We start from the raw sequence: 24,810 nt of genomic DNA on the forward strand, positions 1-24,810 counted from the left end.
AGAAGCATCCTTAAGCATAAGACTTAGAGGTTAGTAGCCTAGCATTCAAGTCTTGTAAACAACATTCATTTGTTATTAAATTCTGAGCAATTCATAGCACCTCTCAGATCCCTAGCTAATCTGTCTAAATAAAATAGAGATAATAACATAGCCTGCTCTTATCTCTGGAGGATCATACAGTGAAGTCCAAGCATGGGGGAGGGTTAGGCCAAAATACTAAACATGATGTGTGTGCATGTGTACATGATACTTACATGTCTCTTTCTATATTCCAAAGCCAATATTAAAACTATTAACAGAAACCAATATTAACAGAAACCACTGAGGTTATTATTAGTTTTTAAATAGTTTGCCTCTCATTTCTCATAAATTCCTTGGCAAATATTCTATGTTGAAATCGTACCTGAAAAAGTGAGGAAAGAAGTTAAGATTTAAAAGTGAGGGAAGGGGGACTTGCCTGGTGGTCCAGTGGTAAGGAATCCACCTTACAATGCAGGGGACGCAGGATTGATCCCTGGTCGGGGAACTAAGATCACACACGCTGCAGGGCAACTAAGCCCGCGTGCCACAACTACTGACCTCACGTACCTCAATTAGAGAGCCTGCATGCCACAAACTATGGAGCCCACACGCTCTGGAACCCGCGCGCCACAACTAGAGAAGAGAAAACCCGCATGTCACAACTAGAGAGGTGCCTGTGCACCACACCGAAGAGCCTGCGCACCACATCAAAAGATCCTACATGCCTCAACAAGATCCCACGTGCCACAGCTAAGACCTGACGCAGCCAAAATAAATAAATAAATAATAAATAAATCTTTTAAAAATAAATAAATAAAAGTGAGGGAAGGGGCACATTAAAAGAAAGGGAAGGCTTTTGGTATACACATTCATTGGTACCCAAGTTTGTGCATGCTATTTATAGAGGCTCCACTAACTAGCCTCATGACCAAGGGCAAGCTCTTCGTATTATGATTCAGCTACTTTCCTAATACAGAAGCATCAGTTCTATTACCAGAGCGGTGTCTGTGTAAAATGAGATAATAAATTTGGAAGTGACAGAAAAAACTAGAAATGAACCTCACCATTTGGGACCTGCCCATAGGAAAAGCAATTTTCATGACTAGAATCCAGTCTCCATATCTGTGGCCTCAGCTGAAAGAAACAGCTAATAACCTTCTGATAACCTTCTGATAACCTTCCTAACCTCCCCCATTTCTCTATAGATCTTTGTACATTGTCAGATGAACCTCATAGTTAAGCCATTTCTCTATCTGGGAGCAGAGGCAGAAGTAACCTGATGAACAACAGAGATCACTTCTGCCTTTCTAAGTCTGGGAACTTTTACATCCTACTTCCCAAGTCTAGGAATTTTTATGCTATACCATTTACTCTATATCCTTAGTATCCTGCCCAGGATCCAAAAGGTACATAATAAAAAGAGAAAATAAAACTAAAAACAAAAATCCTCCCTTTAATACTTGGCTACAGATGAGTAAGAGACTCTACCATAATAGAATGGCAATTTTTATTTTACAAATGAAAAGGCAAAATACTGCTACTGAGTTGACCATGAAGTCACATCTGAGTTGAATGTTCATACTTTGCAGTTGAATTTTCCCAGTTCATCAGTTAATTCCACTGAAAACAGACTAAGCCTCCATTTGTGGAAGAAGCGTAGGCCAGATTTAACCATGATGATGGAGATGGTCGACAAGATTAAGCAAAGGAAATGACTGTAATCTGTTTCAAGTTCTTTTTCTTCTTGGAAACATTCTCCATGGTAATGTAAGACTTAAAACAAAGACTGTGACTGTCCTGGCCAGAGAAGGTTAAAGCTGTGTCATAGAGAACTGTAGACTATTCTTCTACCTTTGTCCAGTGATATCCATCTCTCTCAGAGAGGTCTGGCTAAACCAGAATATTCTTTGCAATAGCATTCAAAGTCCTTACTAGGGTCACATCTGTTACCTTTAGAGAATATTCTGATCTAGAAAAAGAGGCTCCCATAGCAACAGAGGAATTTCTGCAATAGAAGTAATAAAGGAACAGATAATTACATAAGTTGTTAAATGAGCCCTCCTACTGGCACTTCATTTTATAGGCAATTTCAAGGCTCAAGAACAAAGTTAGGTCAAGGACCCTGAACTACTATATTTTATAATTTTTATTAATTACTTGAAACATCTAGTATCTAAATCTATCAGATAGTATACTTGATTTTATATCTGGAGCTGTAAATTCTAAGGCTCTTGCTTCTTCTACATTTCATTTTTTCCAACTTAGAAATAATCAACAATTAACTATTAAATATAGGAGTCCTCTCAAGTATAATAAAAAGAACACATAATAGTTTAAATTCCTTAATAGTGATATAATTTCCAAATAACTGAAAATAGGGAATTCCCTGGCAGTCCAGTGGTTAGGACTCCATACTTTCACTGCCAAGGGTGCAGGTTCAATCCCTGGTTGGGGGAACTAAGACCCCACAAGCTGTGCGGCGTGGCCAAAAACAATAAAATTTAAAGAAATTAAAAAATAAAAATAAAATAACTGAAAATAGAGAGCAAAGGTGAGGAAAGACTTAAGTATTAACAGTAGGAAAGATAAAAATGACTACGGCTCTTCCATCCTTATACCATAGTTATTAACTTTGCTAAAGGAAATCACAGGTGAATGGCCACACATACATATCTGATTCATTTGAAGCTTAGCTGCTGAATTAGAATTTATTATTAACTGGTCTAAGTTCAGCAATGCCTTAAGGCTTTGAAGGTTAGCCTGTGTTCAGAAGAGCCTGCTTATTTAAGGCAGGAAAAGAACCACTCTGCAGTTAAAAAACTTCAAAAATGACTGTAATACTTACATACTAATCACAACATTCCATTCATTAATCATGCCATCAACTTTCCTGTTTGGGGAAGTAAAGATTAACTGCATTCATTTTTGCAGGAGTCAAAGAATATATTTTTACCGAAACTTCATTCCTGAATCTCTAGCCAACCGAGCAGAACAGTGGAATTCTGTAGCACCTGAACCCTCAAGGATCCTTTGTAGATTTCTGTCTGTTATGCCACCCCCTGTTGGAAAGAATAAGTAATATATTAAATAGAATATATTTTCATATAAGATTTAATGAATAATATGACTGCCAACTCTACCTGGAACCTCCATACTGAAATTTCTCATTGATTTGAGAATTATTCTCTTTACTCAGCTAGAATGAATTTAGAAAAAAAATGATGAAAAGGCAAGACTACAGACTCTGAAGAACAAAAGATAAGGTCAAAGCACCTTTATGACAGAATTTTACATGCCCACTGGTTTATATAACAATGCTATATGTTACCGATTTTAAATCTATAAAGATTACTCCAGGGCAAGGAAAATCACTGAGTGCTCTAGCCCTGCTTCCCCTCAATTAAAGCAAAATCAAGTTGAAATGAAAGGTAAGATAGACTTGAGGAAGAAGTCACAAAAGCAAAGCCTCAGAAATGTATCTCAAAGAGAAAACCTCCAAGGTTCTTTCTCTGGCCCAGGATTTGATGAACACACAGATCTCACTGGCAATGGGAATAATGCAAGGTGTTATACAACTTATTTATTATAATATCAACTTTTTGTTTCATTTTACAGAAGAATTTGATTCTACTTTATTAAAACTGCACAATCAAGTATTTTATGACTCATTTGTTTTAATGAACAATCTCTTAAATGTCTGTATATGAAGAATAATATTCTGAACTGATACCAGATTATAAATATAAAATCAGCTTATTCATCTTGATATCATTCTCTCCTAATATATAAGACGTATTCAATACATATTTTTAAATGACCGTTAAAATATGTACTTTTTATCTCAAGCTATTCAAGCTACTAAAATAACTTGACTTACACACTCTTTCAGACTCATTAACTCTTTTTCTTGGTGGTACAGTAATATCACTGAGCCCTAAGAAGCAGAAAGAATGGACTGAGAAGTCAGATTTAGATTGGAATCCTGGCTTTACCACTGTGGCCTTTCACGGTTATGTGATCTTAGATAAATTACTTAAATCCACTGAGCCTCAATTTTTTCACCAAAGAGGGATAGTATTGCCTACTTCACAAACTTGTAAGGATTAAAAGACAAACACATTATTTCCTTCTAATAAATAACAAAATATCTGGCCACTGAAACACACGTTGCTCAGTTATCAGAACATAAGTAATACATTTTCCAAACATAGACTAACAGGTGGGACTTGAAAGAACAGCTAGTTCAATATCCTCTCTTTATAAAGATAAGGAAACTGGAGCCTAAATTATATTGTAAGCTTCATTATGAAAGTCCCTAGAGGGGAGCTACTATGTTCTAGTTATCTTTATATTTCCCAATGATGGATACTCATTAGGCATTCAGGTTGACTTACCCAGGAATTTTTACTTGCTGGTAATTACTTACATGAAATCATTATAATTTGTTTATAGATCTATTTGGTGAGCTCCACAAGTAGAAGGATTACTTCATATACATTTCTGTGTTTTTACACCTACCACAGAACCTGTCATATAATTAGCATTTTCTTGGTGAGGTTTGTTAAATAATCACAAATATTTTTGGATATAACATCTTTTCACCTAAGACTGTAAGCCTCTTGAGGAAGTAGTTTCTTGTGTAACTCTGTATCCCAAGTAGTGCCTTGCACATAGCACATAACTTAATAATTACATATAAAACAAAGGCAATCTTACGTTAACAACTGTCTTTAAGTCTGGGTATTGTCAAGTATAAATATATTTAGTCTTAAATGGAAATGCATCAGACTCAATTAAGTTTCTTTAACATTCCCTGATTAAGGGTCTCAACAAATAATATATGCTTTCTTTTTGCTCATGTTTCAGGAACTTGCTACAAGTCAAAGCTTTCCTAAATCTCTGACACTATCTGTCTATTTGGCCTCTTTTTAAAAGTTGGCCTATATCTCACTATCACCATTTTGACCTCTGGTCAGTCTTGGCATCATTGGTATTAAGACAACCAGACGTTGTATGCCTTCTGATGTGATGAAATATGAAGTATTCAGAATTATCCATGAAGTATTCCTACCAAAAATATTTAACCAGAATCTAAACAAGCAGTTTATAGGAAAATACAGAGGCTAGTCTAGGAAATACATGCTAAACAATATCAAAAGGAAACAATCTGATAAATCCAGAAACTAGGACATTTTACTGGGTAAGTAGTTCAAACTTTTTAAATGTCATTTTTTTTAAAGCAGAAGAAGAAAAGGAAAACTTCTATATTAAAAGATATTAAGAAAGATAAAAACCAAGTACAATACTTGTTCCTTGATTGGATCCTGGTTTAAACGTATCAGCTATAAAAAACATTCTGGGTACAATTAGAGAAAGGAGAGTATTGGCTGAGTATTAAATGGTATTAGGGATTTAGTGTTTATTCTGATAGATGTGATAATGATATTGCGGTTAGAGTAAAATGCCCTTATTTTTTTAGAGACGTATAAAGAGAAAATGTTATAATGCCTTTAATTTTAAAATACCTCAGGATAAAAAAAAGATGAAACAAATGTGATAAAATGTTAAATATAGAACTTGAGTACATGAGTATTCATAATGCTGTTTTCTTTTTTATATGTTTGAGAAATTTAATAAGAAAAAATTAAGATTGTCTTTATATTAATCTCATTCTGGATCTAGGTCATCTTATCTAATTCTTTAAAAACTGTTGACTTCTAATGAGCCATTATGTACTTCACTGATCTTAGAATTATCATTAGAAGTATGTGATCCAACTGTTCTGACTACAAGGAAGAATTTTGTGATCAAAGATTTTCAGAAACTGAGTATTACATTATCCAGGGGTGTTACCTATGTTTGCTTATACCTTGTCAACAACTAGGACAGTTGGCCCTAATGCAGTGTAGCAGCATCAAACTTGGTGTGCCTCACCAGAAATGAACATCTACATTCACAAAATTGTATACTATGGGAAAGCAAACATGGAGAAACCCCAATCCTGATTTGCTCTTCTCTGAGCGAAATCCTACTAGAGTGTTCCTCATATAGTTTTAAATTGCAGCACAGATCCCCCAATCTTAAACATTTTAATCAAATGATATATTCTTTCTGAACGCCATGTACTAATACTACCCCCCATACTGTCCTGCCTCTTTTTCTCTTCCTCACTATAGTGTTACACTAGTAAACGGATAGATAAATAAATACCTGGCATTACCACAATCCTGCCTTTTGCCTGAAAAAAGAAAAAAATAAACAATTTTAATATCCTTCTCTTACATGGGATAATAAGGCAGCAAAACAGAAACATAATTATATTAAATTTATTAAGTTACTACTAGTATCTAATTTTCAATAGATCTTTCTATTTCTTTGGGATCTTGGGTAAGTAAAATGTTCAGAGTAGTAACTCTTTCTACCCAGAAAGGTTATTTTATTGTATTGCTTTAAAGACTTGTACTGTTATAAACACAAAGAATAGGAGAATAAAATATAAATACTAAATAATCACACCACCTTAAGAAAACCCATTACTGGGGGCTTCCCTGGTAGTGCAGTGGTTAAGAATCCACCAGCCAATGCAGGGGACACGGGTTTAAGCCCTGGTCTGGGAGGATCCCACATGCCGCGGAGCAAATAAGGCCATGCACCACAACTACTGAGCCTGTGCTCTAGAGCCCACAAGCCACAACTACCGAGCCCATGTGCCACAACTACTGAAGTCTGCGCGCCTAGAGCCTGTGCTCCGCAACAAGAGAAGCCCCTGCACCGCAATGAACGCAGCTAGAGAAAGTGTGCGCGCAGCAACGAAGACCCAACACAGCCAAAAATAATAAATAAAATAAAATTTTTAAAAAAGAAAAAAAGAGGGCTTCCCTGGTGGCGCAGTGGTTGAGAGTCCGCCTGCCAATGCAGGGGACACGGGTTCGTGCCCTGGTCCGGGAAGATCCCACCTGCCATGAGCGGCTATGCCCATGAGCCATGGCCGTTGAGCCTGTGCGTCCGGAGCCTGTGCTCCGCAACGGGAGAGGCCACAACAGTGAGAGGCCCATGTACCGAAAAAAAAAAAAAAAAAGCCACTACTGAAAAATAACATTAATTCTGAGTTCTTGGCATACGATGGAATGGAAGTAGCTGAATTTAAGTAAGATTTCAGCAGAAAAGAAAGAGGATAGCATAATCGTAAATTACTAGAAGAAAAATCTGTTCAAATCATGTGTCCTCAACTAAATTCCCTAGCTTATTATACCAATTAAATAAAACCATAGGTCCATTTTATTGGATATTAAGTAATAAAACTGAACTACATGAATTGATTTAATTTCTGATAATAGGTATTGAAATTTCCTTACTTTTATTCTAATTTTCATCCCATTTCCTAAATAAATTTTGGTGATATACCCAGTATCACTGAAAGTCAAAAGGAAATCACCTTTTTACAAACGCATACTCAGTAGAAACTCTAGTGGCAGGTAGGTAATAATGACAGAATAAAAATAACATATAATGTTATAACAAGCTCACTAACTTGCAGAATAATACCCTGATCAAATTGCTCTATCATGAAAGTGTTTATCAAATGTCACTTTACTCACTCCTCCATCCAACCAACAAATATTTATTAAATGCCTACCGTGTACCAGACACTGTTGTAGGTATGAAGAATACTGTGACTGAAGGGGTCCAAAATATGTCACTGTGGCATAAAAATTATTTTGAGCTAAAGGCTGAAATTCCTTATCTGCTTAAAAGCAGAGCCTCCCAAAAGAACTGAAAAAGAACTCAACTGTCATAAATCCCCTCACTGGAAGCAGCTCATCAGCACCACACCCAGGCAGACAATATCATAAAACTATCCCATCTCCCATCTATTCTTCTAAGGATACAATAATCTTTCCAAAAAGTCATTTGTTTTCCCATAAGGGCCCTTTCTCCTTCCACTTCTAAGTCCCTAAGTGCTCTCTTCCCCCTCCTTTACCTATTAGAAGATGGTATATAAGCCCCCAATTCCAAGCACCTCTTTGAGTCACATTTCTTTGTGAACTCTCATACATACATACACACATGATTACAATCTTGTTTTCTTGCAAATCTATCTTTTGTCAGTTTAATTTGCAGGATCTCTAATACTGAACCTAGGAGGGTTCACTTTTTTTTTTAAAAAGAGGGTAAAGAAAAAGTTTTTCCTTTCTGACATCATGAGCAAGAGGAAGTTCCTATTCTCATGGGGCTTTCACGTTCAACGAAAACAGACAACAGATAGGTATATTCATAAAATATAAATATTTAAACATACAATGAATAAAAAAAGCAAGGAAATGAAATAGGGAGTAAAAGGGAGAGGGGGATATTTCACAAAATTTAATAATTGTTAGAGAAATAAGTGAAACAAGGCTGTTTAGTATCCTCAAACAGACTACAGCAAAATACCCACAAAACTAAATATTTACTATCTAGAACGCTGAAATGAGTTTAGGAGCAAAAAAGTCATACTTACTGTAACTGTTTCTTCCAACTGAAAGCTTTCTAAAACATGGACAAATGTTTAAAGAGATGAATTCTATCACTTTTTTTTTGGCCTTCCATAAAAGATTATTTAGAAGTATATGCTTACCTGAGGCTATCAAAGTGATTTACCAATACAGAGCAGTTACTAAGTGTCAGACCTTGTGCTGAAGTAATCCACAACTATTCTAAGAGGTAGGCACTATTATTATGCTAACTTTGTAGCTAAGGAAACTGAAGTTTAGGATGGTTAGATAAACTGCCCAAGGTCACTGTTAATAAGTGGCAAAACCAGGATTTAAACATAGACATTTCTAATCCCAAATCCTATGCTTTAACCAGTATATTATACTACTAAGTAACTGCTTCAAGAAGTAAAGTTAGCATGATCTCACTTCTATGTGGGATCTAAAAAAGTAAAACACAGAGAAGCAGAGAATAGAATGGTGGTTACCAGGGGTAAGGAGGTGAAGGAAATGGGGAGATGTTGGTAAAAGGATACAAAGTTGCTATGTAGGATGAGTACGTCTATAGATCAAATGTATAGCATGATGACTATAGTCAATAAAACTGTACTGAATACTAAAAATTTGCTAAGAGAGTAGATTTCAGGTACTTTCACCACACACACACACGCCACACAAGTTAACTATATGAACAGATGAACACGATCTTGACTGTAACCATTTCATTCTGTATATGTATATCAAAACATCAATGTTGTACACCTGTTATATATACATATAATTTTTACTTAAAAAAGTAAAGTTAGTGTATAAGCATATTTAACCCATCTCTTCCTGCCAACCAGTGATTAAACTACAAATCTCTCTCTCTCTCTCTCACACACACACACACACACACACACAAATACTATGAAATGCAATATATGACTACAACAATTATTCTCTACTCCATACTGAGTAACCATTTTAAAATGGAAAGCTGACTCATCAATTCTTCTATTTTAAAACCCTTCAGGCTTCCCCAGTGCACCAAGGATAAAATACAAACTCTTAAATAGTTTTCAAGGCTCTGGACAGTATTCTTCTCTTCACATTCAACATTATAGTCATTCTTCAATATCTTAATAATTATGCTCACTTTTGTTTCTAGGCCTTTGCATATGCTGTTTTGTCTACATGGAGCATCCCCCCAACTCTCCCTCTCCCTATTCCCTTTTACATTGATGTCTCCTAATCATCCTTCAAATGAGTAAGACATTGCAGTGTGGATTTCTTTTCTTCTGGGAAGCTAACTACTGTTAATCCCAATCCCTCAAATCTGGGGTTAATTCCTCTCCAATGTGCTCCCACGGCACTTTTTTTTTTTATAAGTACTCTATTAAAAGTGCCTGTTGTGCACTAGTTTGTAAGGGCAATGACTACAGACACACACACGCGTGCGTGCACAGGCACCCCTTGGTCACCAACATAGGGCAAATGCCCTGCACCTTAATATATACTTAATAAATATTTATAAAACCAGTAAGTTCCAGTCTAGAAAAATTTATCTGATCCTCAGGTGAAATTTCTGAAAATTATTTTCATGGTTATAGAAAAGTAAACATAAGCAGATGTCTACGCAAAAACACTAAATAATATTATTAATAATAGCAGTAATAATAATTATAGACACTAACATGTATTAAAATCTAATATATATCAAGCACTCTGCTAAGGCTCTTACCAAGAGCCTTTCTTATCTCTTATATTATCTCTTATCTCTACCAATCCTACCTGCTCTCTACCAATCCTCAGAGCAACCCTATATAGGAGATATTAAACTTATCTCAATTTCACATGAGGAAACAGAGGCTTAAACGCTAGTAATCTACTCAACATTATACAGCAAGTGTCAAAACTGTCTCAAATCCAGAACATTCTCATCTCAAAGTCCATACTCACTCACTTAGAATGCCTCTGGACGGGTGTCAGAAAAACACAGACATACTACAATTACAAAGCCATCTTCTGGCTGTTCTACAAATGATGTGAACTCACAAGAGGAAATCATATAAGAGAAAAATGTATTTCTTCCTATCTTGGTAGTTTGGGAGAAATGAGAAGGATACAGTTTTAGGTTTTTTTTGGCTGTGCCATCTGGCATGCAGGATCTTAGTTCCCCCACCAGGGATCGAACCCGTGCCCCCTGCAGTGGAAGCGTGGAGTCTTAATCACTGGACCACAAGGGAAGTCCCAGTTTTAGTTTTAGAATTCACCTCAAAATGATAATTTTCTCAAATTTTATGTGGGAACCCCTGAGTATACATAGGTTGCCAGTAAGAAGATATGGCTTAAACTATGCAACGCTGATGGCAGAAGAAAGGTAAATTTTGCTGTGGTTATCCAAATTAGATCAGTTATTTAGGCATTGTCTATAATTTGATCTTAAGAGCCTTGGCTACTAAAAATGCTCATGTGAAAGAAATAAAAATTATAAAATATGTTATTTCCTGCTTGCTATGGAGTAACCACAAAGTCAGTAATATGTAGTTTCACAACCTCGTTGAACAGCAGAATATCAGAAGTAACCACAACAGCATCTTAGGAAGAAAGGAAGGAAATTGTGTGTACCTGATCTATGAGTCGCTTTATTAGGGGTAGTCCTTCTAGTGCTGAAATGTCGCATCCACTGGTTAATACTCTTTCAAATCCCAAAGTTAAGAGGGTCTCTAGAGCTGCCATTGGATCATGAACCATGTCAAAGGCTGAAATAAATAAAACTGACTTGAATTTTGAACAGATATCTCTAATACAGTGCTTTCCAAAATGTAGTATACACACAGTGGTATGCTGGACCTAGCTTGTCCTGGCTTGCAAGAGTCAGTTGTTAAATATTCAGGCATTTTGCAAGCATGATTGCCAATCCATTGGCAGCTGAAATTAGTCAAGGTGAAAGTACAAAACCACAGAAATCAACAAATGCTACAAATCAGGACTCTTTTTTCCTGAGAACCAGTTTACCAGCATACCACAGTCAGCATGCCACCAATGGCATGCAGGATCATTTTAGATGGTATGCATTTGAACAGATGCATTTACTTAAATGCAGATTAGAAGTGAAAAGTTTCCATTTTTCATTATAAAGTTTCTCTTTAAAATAAATTTACTTAAGATTTTAAGAACATTATTAAATAAATTTGCACAAGTAGCCCTTGGATATGATAAAATTGTAAACGTAACAGGCAAGTGACTCAAATTTGGGAGTCTGCTCTAAGGGTTCAAACAAACTGGACAAACAGAATGAAAACATTACACTCACCAGTTCTAGAAAAAGCCTTGGTTCACATTCTCATTATTGACTAATATTTTATTCTAATCCATTTATCCCATGTACTCAAGACTCATAGTATAAGGATAGTTGTTTACAACAGACTATATGAGGTTTCAGTTCCATCCTACTTTCTAAGAGACTTCTCTCCTCCTCATTGAGGAAACTGGCAATAGGAACCCCAAAGAAAACTACTTCTGCTTTGGTTCTCAGCACTGCTACATGATACGTAAGTGCTCATCTATGGTGGATTAGGTGGTAGACCCCTTCCTTTCACCCTTTAGTGTATGTAGGCAGCTAAATGTAACACAGAGGATTTTCCTTTTTTGGTGGCAGTACCTTCTCAGTGATTATACTGTCATAATATTAAATACATGAGTGAAAAAAATGTGGAGCACAGGACAATATAACAATATAAAAACATGGAAATATTTTTGCTAAATTTATTGAAGGAAAAGACAAAAACTTTGAAATGATTTTCTTAGTTTAAGAACAGAAAAATATATTCTATATGGTGGGTTTATTTTGAATTATTTAGCATATCAAATTTTAAACTATATATTTTTCAGATAAATGTTTACTAATTTAAATTACCTCATATTTTAAAACTTTTCTTTTTTCTTTTGGCTAGCTTCAAAGTTCTGACTTCTAAGCGATCTAACATCTTTTAGTTATTGCTAGTTTATGAGAAGCATTGCTAAACAGCAAGTCAAGAAAGTTTTCTGGTGTTACTCATTTCATAAAGAAACAAGGATTACAAATGCTATATACCTAATTTCTATAAATGAATGCAAATCCTAGTGTCTACTCTCATCCTAATCTTTGGATGCTTACTCAAAAGGACAAAAAAAATTCAATAATTTCTCATGTATATCATCAAATAAAAAAAAATTGAAGACTTCTTTCTTTTCATGTGCAATGGCAGTGCCTCTGAAGGCAAAATTCATACTTCCTCCATTTTACCAATGCTAGGCAAAAATGTATGGAAATTGTAACTGCCTGATTTAGAGATAAGAAGTATTTTCATATAAAATTATCAGATACTTTTTAGAAATCATTCTGATGCAGACAAGCTATCAATAATGTACAATAATTTTGTGCACTATAGTGAACATCTGTTCATTGATTATCCAGCACCTATTTCTTCTCTCCTCTTCCTAATAGTACCCAATTCTTCATCAGATACCCTCCCCCTCTCTGCCCACGAATCTTATATTCATCTGGGAAAGCTGACCTCACTCCTAGCTCCAGAATGATCTTATCTGGCTTAAGCCAAGCAGCACATTTCCTTTCATTGGCTATAGTGATTTATCCTTTTTGAGACTGCACATGACCTGAGGCAAACTAATAAAAATGAATCTCTGGATTCTTGCTTGGAAAGCTGTGACAAGCACACGCACTTGTAGGCAATGCTTACTCTCTCCCTCTATTATATGTCACCACCACCACCTTCTGCTTTTAACAACTTTTCATAACTAAGGCTTCATATTTTCTAGAAATTGTGCATCTCTAAATTTACAACTGTTAGTCCCATGACCAGTATAAAAAAACCAATTGGTAACACTGTAACGACACTATACAATTGTGTTCCAGAAAAAAGGTTGTGGCATTTGGTGAAATGAGAAAACTGACACTGTTCAACAGAACTTCTAAAATGGAAATGACTCACCTCGGTGGAAAGTGACTGGCAGAGGACGGCAAATAGCTATATAAAGAAAATCACATGACAACATGAATGAAGAGATCATCACTGATTACTATTTACAGAATTCTCCATGTTAGAATGAACTTTTTAATACTTTCTTCTCTTAAGTGAAGACACTGAACTAAAATAATAAAAAAATGGCAACCTTCCAAATCCGAAAGTTCTACGTTTCCATTAATCTCTGATTTTCAGCTAAAAAAAAAAAAGTCATCCACTCCTTAGAGGCACCAAATAAAAACGATATGATTTGGCAACTATAAGGGTAGCATTACATCTATTACGACCCTTCTGAAAATCTTCAAGAAATACTCTGGCCTAGTAATATAAGTAGTTTGCTTCTGTCCTCTCTACATCTCCCCATCCTCACCAACTGTAATAGCTTTTCAACTTTTCAGTGCTGTGGTTAAAGGAATCAAGGTAAATTTCCCTTAAACCCTATAGGAACAGTAGCAGAACCCAATCTATAGTAACTGAGAGAGTCAGGAGGGCTATGTCACACATAGTCTCTACCCAAAACACCTAAATAGCTAGTGTTTAAAATAGGTTAGTATAAGTGCCTGCAGGTGTGAATGAAAAGTCAGTTTTGTGATTGCGTTTTTCTATATTGGGAGTATTCAATGCAATCATCATTAGAGGCTTTTTGGTCTCAGATACAAATTCTTACCGATAAGGGACATGCACAGTTCTTTGTCGATGTGTCCATCTTCGGTCAGTGCCCCAAATACCAAACCATCAGCACCATAAAGTTTGGCAAGACGAATGTCAGCCTTCATCACCTCAACTTCACGGTCTGAATATAAAAAATCACCTCCACGCGGCCGAATCATCACGAAAACTGGTATCTGGACATACTGCTTCACTACTTGAAGGACACCTATAAGAATAGAGCAGACTAATTAAAATTCAAATGTGAGCTAAAAGCTCAAGGAAGTCAATAAAATATTACTGTACTGGTCTTTTACATTTGCTCTAGTGTATCACTTCTACAAGAAATGGAAGAGTTGATGGAATAAACCATAGAAAGATGGATCTAAAGGAAAAAGGAGACACTGAGAAGAAAAACGTACATATAGGAGAAGTTACGTAATAAGAAAATCAAGGGTAAATAAAAAAGCAATTTAGAAAATAGAAGGAAGTTACCACATTTTAAAAGCACTTGTCAGTTGACTCAACTAAATTCTTTTACTGGAATGTGACATTTGAAAGTGTAATAACTACCAGGCTCTATGTTCTGCCAGTGTATTCCCTAAGATCCGGTTTCTCCTTCATAATGATTACAGCTCTATTTAAAACCTACTATAGAGATGGTTACATAGTTCTAAAGTTTATGATTCCTTAATGGAAAAAGATATTTAGCAAAGCCTTTTTTTTAAATAAGAGATATGCAAAAGGGAGCAAAGTTGAACTTATTTGTGATTTTATGAGGAGATCTATGAATAAAAGTACCCAAATTTGACACAATTCATGGCTAGTCCAGAAACACTCAATGGTATAAGATCTGTGGCAAGCACCATTAGTGTTTACCCAATATGAATTTACGTCTTTTTCCTTGCTACAAGAACTCCAATTCTGCATGGGATAGCAATGTGCCCATCACCAAGTAATGAATCATACATGACTGCTGTTGCAAAACACAGACTGCACTCAAATAACAGGTATGTTCTAGGTATTTCACAAAGTGGCCAGGGAATGCCCTCCTTTATTTTAGAGAGAAGAGTCCAAAAGGCCATTGAATATATAAACCTTTTATACTAAATAACGCTATCATCCATCTCAGAGTAAAATATAGGAGTCAAAATTTCATATAGGTACTTGGGCTTTTGACCAAGACAGAGTAACAGGAACTGGATTTACCCTTCCACCCATAAAACCAAAAAACAGACAAAACATATGAAATAATGGTTTGCAACAAAGGATAATGTTGCCTGAGAGATGGGAAACAAATGAGGTGAGCTCTCTGAATGACCCAGATTACTACCTTGAGAGTTTTCCAGGCCACAGCATAGGGAGAGGGAACCCAGGCAGAGGCCAGAGAATTCTCTGAGTTGAGGAGACAAAGCTGAGAGTCCAGGAAGACCAAGTGGCTAGAGTTCACAGCAGAGAATAGCAGGGAGGAGAGAAAAAGAACCCTGGAGATCTGCACAGAACCACACACCCCCTTCCTGCTAATATTCAGCTGAGTACTGATCGGCGTATGCACACAAGGAAACTACACAAAGCCAGAGAAAGACCCAGTGAAAAGAATTAGAAGAAATAGTGCCTGTCATTCACACCAGGACAGGAATAATGCCTGTTCCCCGCAGCCACACACAGGAAAATTTCAAGATTCATGGGGCACTGGGTAGAGTACACAGAAGGTCTTGCCTCAGTAGTGGGGAATAACACTATTCCAGACCCACTTAACAAATTTTAAAAACCCAATCCAAAATGAACAAACTGTTTCCAGTACCTAACTGCTCAAGAATATTTATAGGAATATAAAAATATCCAGTACCCAGCAAAGCAAAATTCATAATGTCTTACATACAATGAAAAATTATCAGGCAGGAAAACAAGATGCATCATTAGGCGAAAATCAATCAAACAAAACCAACCTAGAACTGATACAGATATTAGAATTAGCAGCCAAGTCATTAAAATAGCTATTGTAACTTTATTCTACGTGTTCAAAAAAGCTAAAAAGTGACATGAGAGATATAACAACAATCTCAAATATCTAGGGATGAAAACTACAGTGTGTGAGATGAAAAATACACTAGGTGGGATTAACAGCAATTAGACATTGCAGAGAAAAGATCAGTAAACTTGAAAACAAAGGAATATGATCTATAGAAAATGAAACAGAGAAAAATTTTTTTTTTTTTTTTTGCGGTACACGGGCCTCTCACTGTTGTGGCCTCTCCCGTGCGGAGCACAGGCTCCAGATGCGCAGGCTCAGCGGCCATGGCTCACGGGCCCAGCCGCTACGTGGCATGTGGGATCTTCCCTGACTGGGGCACGAACCTGTGTCCCCTGCATCGGCAGGCAGTCTCTCAACCACTGCGCCACCAGGGAAGCCCAAGTTTTTTTTAAGAGTAGTTGATCAGTGAGCTGTGGAACAACTTTAAGCAGCCTTAAGTAAGTTAGTTGAAGTCTTTGAAGGAGGAAGTGGAGGACATTAAATGCTGAAAAATTTGCAAATGTGATGAAAAGTATAAACGCACATGTCCAAGAAACATGAAAAAAAACTACACTCAGGTACATCATACTCAAATTGTTCAAAACCAAGAATAAAGAACAAAATCTTAAAAGTAACCAAGAGAAAGACAAATTACACAGAAAAGAACAAAGGTTTAGATGACAGATTTCCTGTCAGAAACAATACAAGCAAGAAGACAGTGGAGAAGCATCTTTAAAGTCCTGGCAGAATAAAACTGTCAACCTAGAATTCTACACCCAACAAAAATATCTTTCAAAAAATGGGGAAAGGTGTTTTCAGATACACAAAAGCTGAAAGAATTCATCCCCAGCACATTGTACTACAAAAAATGTTAGAAGAATTACTTCAGGCAGAAGGAAAATGAAACCAGATGAAAATATAGATCTATACAAAGGAAGAGCATCAGAAATGGTTAATTACACATGGGTAAATATGATGTCTTCTTATTATTTCAACCTCTTTAAAAGATAACTGGCTCTTTAAACAAAAATAATAACAATGCAGTGTGGGGTTTTTAACATATGTAAAAGAAAAATGTATGACAACAGCACAAAGACTAAGAGGGGTGAAATGAAGACAAAAGTCAGTATACCAAGGATGCCAGAATGGAAAGATAAAAAAAAAACACGGTCCTTGACATTACTGCAGAGCATATGAACCAATATTAACAGCAACTTAATCTCAACTTTATGATATATAAGGGAAAAAAAACATCTATTTGATCACATCTGTGATAGACAAGTTTATTTGCAACCATAAACATTTCTAACTGATACAATATCCATGGCATAGTTAACATGTTAGTAACTTCAGTAAAAGATCCCAATGAAACAGATTATCAATTGTCTCCAGGCTCTATGAGAAAATCCGAAAAATGGACACTTACCCATGCTGGGTGTGGTTCCTCCTTCCACTAAGCCAGAACATAATTCAATGCGATCAGCACCTGTAATAAGAAAAGCATTGCTAAGCATAATAATCTTGTTGTTGTTGTTTTGTGTTACGCGGGCCTCTCACTGTCGTGGCCTCTCCCGTTGCGGAGCACAGGCTCCGGACATGCAGGCTCAGCGGCCATGGCTCACGGGCCCAGCTGCTCCGCGGCATGTGGGATCTTCCCGGACCGGGGCACGAACCCGCATCCCCTGCATCGGCAGGCGGACTCTCAACCACTGCACCACCAGGGAAGCCCATAATAATTTTTTTAATTAAAAAAATTAAGAAAAATTTTCAAAAGCATTGTTCAAAAGTTACTGTCCAAAATAAACTCTTATTAAACAGCAAACTTAACATTTTTTTCTAAATATAGAACAGAGTCTTAGAAACTGAGAGAAATCAAATTATAAAACTAGAGGTAAACTCTATTTTTAAACCCAACTATATTCTGCAACCCACATTGTTACTGATAGTCAAGTTTAAGAGTTAATTCAAGTTAAGCTAGGTCTCTTAAAATTTTGTATTATAGGGTTGCTTCTCTACATACAAGGAAGTGATTTAGAATAAAGAAGTTTCTAGATTGACCACAGTGGAACACTGACTCTTCATTGATTAAAAAAATAGCAATCTCGGGGGCTTCCCTGGTGGTGCAGCGGTTGAAAGTCCGCCTGCCGATGCAGGGGACGCGGGTTCGTGCCCTGGTCCGGGAAGATCCCACGTGCCGCGGAGCGGCTGGGCCCGTGAGCCATGGCCGCTGAGCCTGCGCGTCCAGAGCCTGTGCTCCACAACGGGAGAGGCCACAACAGTGAGAGGCCCGCGTACCGCAAAAAAAAAAAAAAAAAAGCCATCTCGGGACTTCCCTTGTGGCGCAGTGGCTGGGAATCCTCCTGCCAGTGCAGGGGACACGGGTTTGAGCCCTGGTCCGGAAAGATCCCACATGCCACGGAGCAACTAAGCCTGTGCACCACAACTACTGAGCCTGTGCTCTAGAGCCCACGAGCCACAACTACCGAGCCCACGTGCCATAATACTGAAGCCCGCATGCCTAGAGCCCGTGCTCTGCAACAAGAGAAGCCACCGCAATGAGAAGCCTGCACATCGCAACGAAGAGTAGCCCCTGCTCACTGCAACTAGGGAAAAGCCCGTGTGCAGTCATGAAGACCCAATGCAGCCAAAAATAAATTAATTAATGAAAAAAATAAAATAAATAAAATTAAAATAAAGGATGAAAATCACAGTTTCTTTAACAAACTATAAGGAAAGAAAGAATTAAAGAAAGAAAAAAGGGAAACAGACTGAAACAGACATATCAAAAAATGTTTATATCTTGATTCAAAAACTATAAAACAAAACAAAACTGTGTGAGCCAATTGGGGAAAGCTGAAAACTAACTGGGTATTTTTGATGATATTAATAAATATTATTTTTAAAAGATGTTACTGATATTTTGGTTATTATTATTATTTTTTTTTTTTTGCGGTATGCGGGCCTCTCACTGTTGTGGCCTCTCCCATTGCAGAGCACAGGCTCTGGACGCACAGGCTCAGCGGTCATGGCTCACGGGCCCAGCCGCTCCGCGGCATGTAGGATCTTCCCGGACCGAGGCACGAACCCATGTCCCCTGCATCACAGGCGGACTCTCAACCACTGCGCCACCAGGGAAGCCCTATTATTATTATTTTTAAAGGTTATTATTATTTTTTTAAAGCCTTTTAGAGACACTGAAATATTTGTGGATGAAATGACATAATGTCTGGGATTTGCTTCAAAATAATTTGGGGATGGGAGAGGGAAGGTAGGAATATAGATCAGAGGTCAGTAAATGATGGTCTGTAGGCCAAAGGCTCACAAGCTTCTTTTTGTTATGGCATTCAAGTTTAACATGTTTTCGTGTATTTTTAAAAATTAATTAATTAATTAATTAATTTATGGTCATGTTGGGTCTTCGTTGCTGCACACGGGCTTTCTCTAGTTGTGTCGAGCGGGGGCTACACTTCATTGCAGTGCATGGGCTTCTCATTGTGGTGGCTTCTTTTTCTGCAGCATGGGCTCTAGGCGCGCAGGCTTCAGTAGTTGTGGCATGTGGGCTCAGTAGTCATGGCTTGTGGGCTCTAGAGCGCAGGCTCAGTAGTTGTGGCGCATGGGCTCAGTTGCTCCGCGGCACCTGGCATCTTCCCGGACCAGGGCTCGAACCCATGTCCCCTGCACTGACAGGTGGATTCTTAACCACTGTGCCACCAGGGAAGTCCTGTTTTCGTGTATTTTTAAAAAACATACATTTCATACAACTGACCCATATCATACAATTCACCCTTTTACAGTGTATAATTCAATGGTTTTTAGTATGCTCACAGAATTTTGCAACCATTGTCACCAATTTTAGGACGTTTTCATAACCCCAAAAAGAAACCTCACACCCTTCAGCAGTCACTTTCCCTTCTCCCTATGCTCCGCAGTCCTTGGCAACCACCGATCTACTTTGTCTATAAGAAAATTGCCTATTCTGGATATTTCATATAGTTGAATCATACAATATGTGGTATTTTTTGACTGCTTTCTTCCACTCAGAATAATATTTCAAGATTCATCTATGTTGTAGCTTGATCAGTACTTCACCCTTTTTTATTGCCAAATTGAGAATGGTTTTTACATTTTCAAAGGATTTTTAAAAAAAACAAAAAATATATGACAGAGACCAAATGTGGCCAGCAAAGTCAGAAATATATTCTGTCTTGCTCTTAACAAAAACGTTTGCTCACCCCCAATATAAATGAAAGATTGGCCATGTACTGAAAATGATTAAAGCTGATGGGTACATGGTGATTCATTATACTATTCTCTCTACTTCTGTATATGTTTGAAATTTTCTATAATAAAGTTTAAAAAAATTTTCTGATCCTGAGATGATGGGAATTCCTGTGCTTCCTGTTAAAGCAAGTCCAGCGTGCAAAAGAAACCATGAGGTAAAATATATGATGTTCAAAGAAAAAAAAGATTATGATAAAAGTCCTCACAATGAAAAAAGCACCAAATCTCTAAAATCAGTGGCCTGAAAAAAATTAAATCTTTGCTAAGTTCAATTTTTAAAAAGTTGGTTAGGGCTTCCCTGGTGGTGCAGTGGTTAAAGATCTGCCTGCAAATGCAGGGGACACAGGTTAGATCCCTGGTCTGGGAAGATCCCACATGCTGTGGAGCAACTAAGTCCATGCGCCACAACTACTGAAGCCCGCACACCTAGAGCCCGTGCTCCACAACAAGAGAAGCCACCGCAATGAGAAGCCCGCGGACCACAACGAAGAGTAGGCCCTGCTTGCCGCAACTAGAGAAAGCCCGCATGCAGCAACAAAGACCCAACGCAGCCAAAAATAAAAATTAAAAAAAAAAAAAAGTTGGTTAGTAAGCACTATTATGGACACCTGACTCAAAATGTAACCTACTGGGGAAGTAGGACTAGACAATCCATAGGTTTTCTAGTTGGTTGGTTGTTTTCAAAAGGATTACTGGGATCCTTAGAGATCACAAAGGTTCGTAAGGTCAGTTCACAGGATTAATTTCCAGACTTTTAAAAGGACTGCCAATTGCCATGATTTTCTAATTTCTCTTACCTCCTCTTTCTGCATTTACAGCTGACTCCACTGAATCAACACACACTTCCATAAGAAACCCATTTGCTGCTCCTAAAATATACAGAGAACAATGAAATTTCATGATGATACTATCCATCCAGACCACGTGACCACAGATATTTTACATTTTGCTGCCAAAATCCAAATGTCTAATGGACCTAGAGACTGTCAAACAGAGTGAAGTAAGTCAGAAAGAGAAAAAGAAATATCATATATTAATGCATATATGTGGAACCTAGAAAAATGGTACAGATGAACTGGTTTGCAAGGCAGAAATAGAGACACAGATGTAGAGAACAAACGTATGGACACCAAGGGGGGAAGCGGCGGGGGTTGGGGTGGTGGTGCGATGAATTGGGAGATTGGGATTGACACGTATACACTAATATGTATAAAACATAACTAATAAAAACCTGCTGTATAAAAAAATTAATTAAATTTTAAAAAAGAAATTATACTGAGAAAAATATACACTGAATGCCAAGTTAATCTTCCTAAAACGCAGACCTCATCATCACATTCCAGGTCAAGATTCTTTCGATGGCTTCTCAACACCTGCAGAATATGTTTAAACTTCTTCATAAGGTATGTATATTTAAGAGCAGGGATGGATCTCAAATCCTGACCAGACAACTGATTTGTGTGATTCTAGACAAATTACTTAGCCTAAGTTTTCTATAAAACAGAGTAGGTTTTAGTACCTACCTCAGAGTAGTGAGGATAAAATGAGATAATTCATTTCAAGTGTATAGTACCCACTAAGTATACAAAAAGTACTAGTTGTCATTAATTAACTATACATTATTTCCTCTATATGCCTCAAGTTCCCCCTGATCCCCATCCCTGCTCTTCGTTATGCCATCTCCTCAATCCACAGTGCTTCCAGCTCTATCTTTGAATGCTAAAATCTTCCAAGGTTCATGTCAAATCACATTTCCATGATATTTTCTCTCTCCCAAAGTAGGAAATTGTATCTCCCTTTTCTGAACTCATATAATTCTTCATAAACTATATGTTCCTCTTTAAAGCACTAACTCATCTCTTTAAAACATTATTTTCTCATATTATTATTTATGTAGATAGGTGTCTGATCACTCTTACTTGACCTAAACTTCCTAAGTAAAATCTTTATTATTACCCACAGTAAGTACATTGTCTACCACAGTACACAATAGACACACGAAGATCTACTAAAGGCTGAATATTTATAAATTCATGTATTTACACTAAAGAGTGTGATGAAAACAGAGTTTTGAATTTTTTCTGTAAGTTAAGCACATACTGTTTTTAAAAAATTAAAACTACTGAATGCATACTTGATAATGCCTAAAAGAATGTTCACCACATACTGATAATTGTTACTACTAGGTGGTGAGATTTAAAGTTACTTTTACTTTCTTCTTTTTACTTTTCTATATTGCTTGATTTTTCTACCCGATGTTGCTTTTATAGTTTTTTTTAAAATCAATTTTCAACTTGAAAAACAAAGTCTATCATCCACTAACATCAAACTGTAACTGCCTCATTTATTTAGGAGAAGACTATCAGAAAGAGCTAAGTGACACTCTGTGCTCTTAACCAACAGCACTGCATGAATTCCATGGTTTTCCTGATAGCCACCCACACCAGCTGTCAGAGCAATCTAACTGAACAGTGCTGCAGGGGTACCATTTGCCTCACACAAGAAAACACCTTGGTGGGAATTCCCTGGCAGTCCAGTGGTTAGGACTCGGCGTTTTCACTGCCAGGGCCCGGGTTCAATACCTGGTAGGGAAACTAAGATCCCGAAATCTCGTGGCTCAACCTTGGCCAGGAGAGGGTGGGGATGCACACTTACAGAACAAACTTACAGTTACCAGGGGAGAAGGATGGAAGGGGAGGGACAGACTGGAAGTTTGGGATTGACATGTACACACTGCTATATTTAAAATAGATAACCAACAGGACCTACTGTATCGCACAGGGAACTCTGCTCAATACTCTGTAATAACATAAATGGGAAAAGAACTTGAAAAGAATAGATACATGAAAATGTATAGCTGAATGACTCTGCTGTACACCTGAAACTAACACAACATTGTTAATCTACTCTACTCCAATATAAAATAAAAATTAAAAAAAAAGAGTAAGGCAATTGTCCTAAAAAAGGAAGTTATTTGTAGGGATCAAAGAAGAGATCATTTGTTTGGAGCAGCAGTTCTCCAAGTGGGGTAGTCCAGTTAACTCTGAACTAGGGCACTCTAACACACTTTCAGAGTCCGTACAGTGAAAATTATTTTCATAGTAATACTGAGACTTTGCCTTTTTCACTCTCATTCTCTCACAAGTGGAGTGGAATTTTGGGGAGGCTACTTGACCTGTCAGATTGAATGCAGAAGCAGGTATGAGAATTCCATTTAGCCAGATGTTAAAGAGATCTGCAAAAATACAAAAGCATTGGCACTATTCTCACTATTTTTTGTTTGCTCAGGAAAATGGTGATTTTTTTTCATAAAAAATGTTAACAAGTAATGGGTTTATTATGTTTTTTTCTAGTTAATACATAGTTTTTAAATTCCTGTTTGATAAAATAAAAATAAATTTTTAAAATTTCCTGTTTTAATTTCTAACGTGGACAATATCGATAGATTTAACCTATATAAATAAAAGGTCTTTGAGGGTCTGAATAATTTTAAGAGGGCCAAGGGGTCTTGAGACTAAAAAGTTTGAGAACTGCTAGTTTGGAGGAACCAAGAGTTTACGGAGGACGGACCTGCCAAATTCCCTAACACCTGCCATGCCAGCGCACCCTGGCCCGTTAGGAAGAACTCCGGGCTTGGGGCAGCTAAGCTCTGCCACTTGGGAGGGGTGTGGCTTTAGGGACAATCCTCGACACCGCCGTAGAAGCTACAGGTTATTAAGCGGTCCCCACAGGTTTGGCACTGAGCTCAGCGCTAGACACTGAACCATCACAGCGGTGCCGTGAGGGCGTACAGGTATCCTCAGTGGAGAAGGGAAAAGCGAGGCGGGAGAAGTTAACCAACTTGAATACGGTCGCACGACGAGATGTGGTGGCGCGGGGATTCGAACCTACATATCTGGCTCCAGAGCCGGGCCACTATCGCCACCAGCCCCCGGGTTTCCACACGTTTAAAGCCGGAATGACAGAATATACCAAACGGGGGCGAAGGGGGTGGGTGCTGAGAGGAGAGGGGAAAGTACTTCCAGGGAAATCGCGATTAATCCACTGGCCAGAACCACCGCCGGGCCCAGCCCTCACCAGGGAGCGAAGTCGGCCGACCGCCCCCTCCCCGCCCCCTTCCGCACCCGCCTTCCCGGACGGTATCCGCGCTCGCTTCCGCCCGGACGAGGCTCCCTGCCTCTTCATGCTCCACGCGTTCCTCCCACGTGCGTCTTCGGTTTCCACTCAAGAGTCCGGGTTCCAGCGCGCGCAAGCAGACAGGCGCGTCCTCACGGCTGCGCACACCCCAGCGCGTCCCCGATTTCCACGCCCCAGCAGCCCCCGCGAAAGCCCGGGAGCTAGCGCAGGCGCAGTCACTGCTTGC

General features: G+C 37.9%; 1 protein-coding gene across 2 annotated transcripts; it reads right to left on the reverse strand.

Annotated features, from left to right (window-relative positions):
• Window positions 1-1,509: 1,509 nt before the first annotated feature.
• Window positions 1,510-24,789, reverse strand: CUTC (cutC copper transporter). Of its 2 annotated transcripts, XM_065894423.1 has the most exons (9): window positions 24,572-24,767; window positions 21,245-21,316; window positions 17,593-17,652; window positions 14,172-14,381; window positions 13,472-13,507; window positions 11,106-11,239; window positions 6,232-6,259; window positions 2,975-3,080; window positions 1,510-2,026 (listed from the first exon to the last, which is right to left on the reverse strand). In XM_065894423.1, exons 1-9 carry the CDS (start codon window positions 24,630-24,632, stop codon window positions 1,912-1,914), a joined length of 822 nt encoding a protein of 273 aa, XP_065750495.1. In that variant the 5' UTR covers window positions 24,633-24,767; the 3' UTR covers window positions 1,510-1,911. The 2 variants fall into 2 exon arrangements, 1 of the variants encoding a protein (XP_065750495.1); XR_010656658.1 differs by lacking the exon at window positions 6,232-6,259 and having other exon boundaries at window positions 24,572-24,789.
• Between the last annotated feature and the right edge of the window lie 21 nt (window positions 24,790-24,810).

The sequence above is a fragment of the Phocoena phocoena genome, chromosome 16, assembly GCF_963924675.1.
Source record: "Phocoena phocoena chromosome 16, mPhoPho1.1, whole genome shotgun sequence".
In the NCBI taxonomy this organism is placed as follows: Eukaryota; Metazoa; Chordata; class Mammalia; order Artiodactyla; family Phocoenidae; genus Phocoena; species Phocoena phocoena.